The 3,225-nt window shown below is 54.7% G+C and overlaps 1 protein-coding gene across 1 annotated transcript; it reads left to right on the plus strand.

Moving 5' to 3' along the window:
• Window positions 1-567, plus strand: J7T54_004886 (uncharacterized protein; the record flags this gene model as incomplete). The annotated part of the gene is made up of 2 exons (XM_051510642.1): window positions 1-482; window positions 545-567. Coding segments are annotated over 2 exons (505 nt in total), but the record flags the coding sequence as incomplete, so codon positions are not given.
• Window positions 568-3,225: the final 2,658 nt, after the last annotated feature.

Raw genomic sequence — 3,225 nt, forward strand, 5'->3', positions numbered from 1 at the left:
CTGCCCTGCCGATCTCACAGTGGTACCGCCAGACCCCGAGGCAGACCTGGCGAATACGGCCGTCCCAACGACAGAGAACGGTGACACGGAGACAGCATCCACGTGCGTCAGCGCCGACGCCGAGGAGCAGGCCAACCTGAGCCAGCCACGGCAGGGTGACACGGGCGCTGATTTCTCGACAACGGAGGCCGCTACGAAGCGCAAAAGACCGAGCGACAGGGACGATCCGTTCCCCAAGCGCCGAAAGGTTCAACTCGAGGCAGTCGAGATCAAGCTGACTGTGGATGCGCTATCATACCTCTTGGGTGCGGATCACTGCTCTTGGGTGCACGAGACGACGGGGGAAAGCTCTGTAGTAGCGTTTAATAATCTGCAAGAGACTTCGCGGGTGAAAGTGCGCGTGCTCGACGTGCAGTCAGACCGAAAGGGTCAAACCATCTGGTTGCAGCCCGACAACGGAAAGAGACAGTGGAAGTGGCGAGGTAGGGGTGAGGGAGGCAGGTCGCTGGGTGTAGCCATACTCACCCTTAGTCGCCTAGTGCAGACACCAGGAAGGGGTCCGTTTGAGGGTACCTATCTTTCGTAGAAAAAGTGGCTATTTTATTGTGTTCACTAAAGGGATTATTGTATATCGTATGTAACGCCTCGCATACAAGTCCTCGACACCTAGGAATCAGTCCAGGTTCTTTACTCTATGTGCTATTTGCACTCGCACAGGTATGCTTGTACGCTTGCCTCGACACCTTCAACTTGACGATCTCGTAGTAGCCATGCCGAGCTGCCATGAAGCGGACAGTACAGCTCAAGGTGCGTATCGTATTGTACCGTGTGGCGTAACCACAAGCCCATTGGGCCTGGCAGGGGTGGCGCACGGAGGGGATACATGTCACAGGTCTCGCCTTACAGCCGCATCTCTCTTTCTCACCGGCACACTGGCATAACTTACGAACCCTTTTTCCCCTCTCGCTGTCATCGCATGGTGAGATGTTCCTGCGACGAAGGTGCGGCTCCTGCAGCAAGAGGCTCTCGAGGGGTCCGAAATGGCGGCTCAGCGGTTTGGGTCTTGTACGTACGCTCGCTGCCTTTGTTAGCCAAGCTTTCTCTAACGTGTCCTAGCTCTACTGTCACCAGTGCGTGGCGTCAAAGCGCCGGCGGAGGGTGAAACAGTCCTGGATCAGAGAGTATAACTGGGATGACGAGACGTGCCAAATATGCTTCCGTGGCGGGCTCGCGTGCTCGCCAGCCTTTATACCCTGCGGCCACTGCTATTGCGATAGTTGCCTTATGCTATGGCTTGACTTAGGCAATGGGTGTCTAACGTGTAGGGCTGCGTTCCCCCGGAGTGAGGTACTCAAGGGCGATTATATGCTGGTTCATCTGCTATAAGGGCAGGAGCGCGTGGAAGCGGTTGATCCCTCCTTTCGAGCTGTCGGGACCTTGCGTGCACCGTATCGCGGTACAATCTAGGGCCGTGGCAATAACCGTATCTCATTCGTGGCCTACGCTATGTCTACACAGGCCGAATCACAGGCGCAGGTGGTCCAGCTACATCTAGCTCGGCCAATCGTTCAGCATCTTATGATACGTACCGTATACATCTGTGACTCTAGTAATCCTCCGACCGGATGACCCTCGCTGCAATGTGGGTGAACGAAAGCAAGAAAGGGCCACATCGAAAAGGAGTACAGTCAGACGATATGAACCCAGGTTCGCCGTGAAAAGAATCCACTATACTGTTTTCGTGGGCCCTTACCACAGCTGTCCGCGTGGTTGCCCCCTTATGGTGAGATCTGCAGCGAACGGACGCAAGGCATGTGGCCGGTTGGGACTTGACCCTACCCCTACCGGCCGGAAAAGCCGTTTCATCCCACAGCCCCACGGCATACCCTGGTCCTGAAGCTGGGTGGCAGGGCGGCCGCATCTGGCCCACCCACACTTTCCGCCGCCTTAGTCCCGTTAAGCAGACAACTAGGTCGCCACCGTGCACCTCTGCGCTTTGCGACTCCCGTCGTCCAGAAGTAGACGTTAACGTTTATCACGCTCATCCTATCTGTCGCTCGTTTCACGCAGGACTATCGCCAGTATTAAACATGGGCGCGAGCATCGGGTTGAAGTTCGCCGTCCCTCGTTCCTCTCCGTGGAGTCGTGGTAGTTGATATCGTTACCTCTCCTTCCCATCGATATGAATAACCAGTTTGGTCCCCCGGGAAACGCAGGCTTCGAATCATGGCGCCGAAGACCCGAACCTATTAGTCCTAATCGAGCACCCTCAGCGGCCGAACAGCTGTTGCACCAAGTCAATAGCCAGCCATGGCAGCGGGGTAGCTACGGTCCACCGAGCATGGACTATCCTCGGACAAGCCTGCGTGCTCCAAGCTCCCTGTCTGTCAAAGCAATAGTCCGTCCTCGCAGAGCACGCTAGCTGACCACCCTGCATAGACCACCGCAGCACTCCTGGCAGGAGGAGCACGAGAGACTCAAAAACGAGTACGTCACCGCAAGCGCTTGTGTTTCGAGACTAACAGTGTGTGGAGGTTATAATTCATTATCAAAGCGTACGCCTATCCCTTAGGTCCGTGGGCCGATAGTAACACGACACAGACACCAGCACCTAATAGAGAGGTTTGTCTCCTTTACTAAAGCATTCGTCTTCCTCTTAAAGCTGATCGCATTCTAGAATCTCGGAGCTGGAGCGTTAGAGCTGTTCGAAAACGTAAGAAACATCGTCGGCGTAATGCCACACGCGAACTAATCTCGATTAAGGTATCTTAAAAAATAGGAAAGAATGGAGGAGCACCTACAGCGCATTTCTCACCAGATCAACCTCAATCATAACACCGTCGACCCGACCAACCTCATAGGCAACCCACTTTCTAGTACCTAGTCATGGCGCTGCCGTCGGTGACGGGCTCTATGTAGGCTAAGCACAAGCGAGCTGGGTGCCGGACGGGCCAAGGGCTTGCTATACTGGCCTTACCGCCTGCCAGCATGGTTCCCGTGGCTTACGGTAGCTGGCAGTGACATAGTGCAGAGGAAACGGGCCTAATACAGTAGGCTCCTGCAATCATTTATTCATTCTACCTGTTACTTTTCTCGGCGCCTAAGTCTGTGCACTGGCTGATCGCAGTCGGCCACGCATCGTCTACGTTATCGTTCCTGCCCACTTCCACTACTATAATATAAAGGAGTTTTATATAAGTAGCACGCCGCTTTCTTACCTACGTA

This window comes from Emericellopsis cladophorae, assembly GCF_022114955.1.
Source record: "Emericellopsis cladophorae strain MUM 19.33 chromosome Unknown NODE_149_length_12816_cov_137_704058, whole genome shotgun sequence".
In the NCBI taxonomy this organism is placed as follows: Eukaryota; Fungi; Ascomycota; class Sordariomycetes; order Hypocreales; family Bionectriaceae; genus Emericellopsis; species Emericellopsis cladophorae.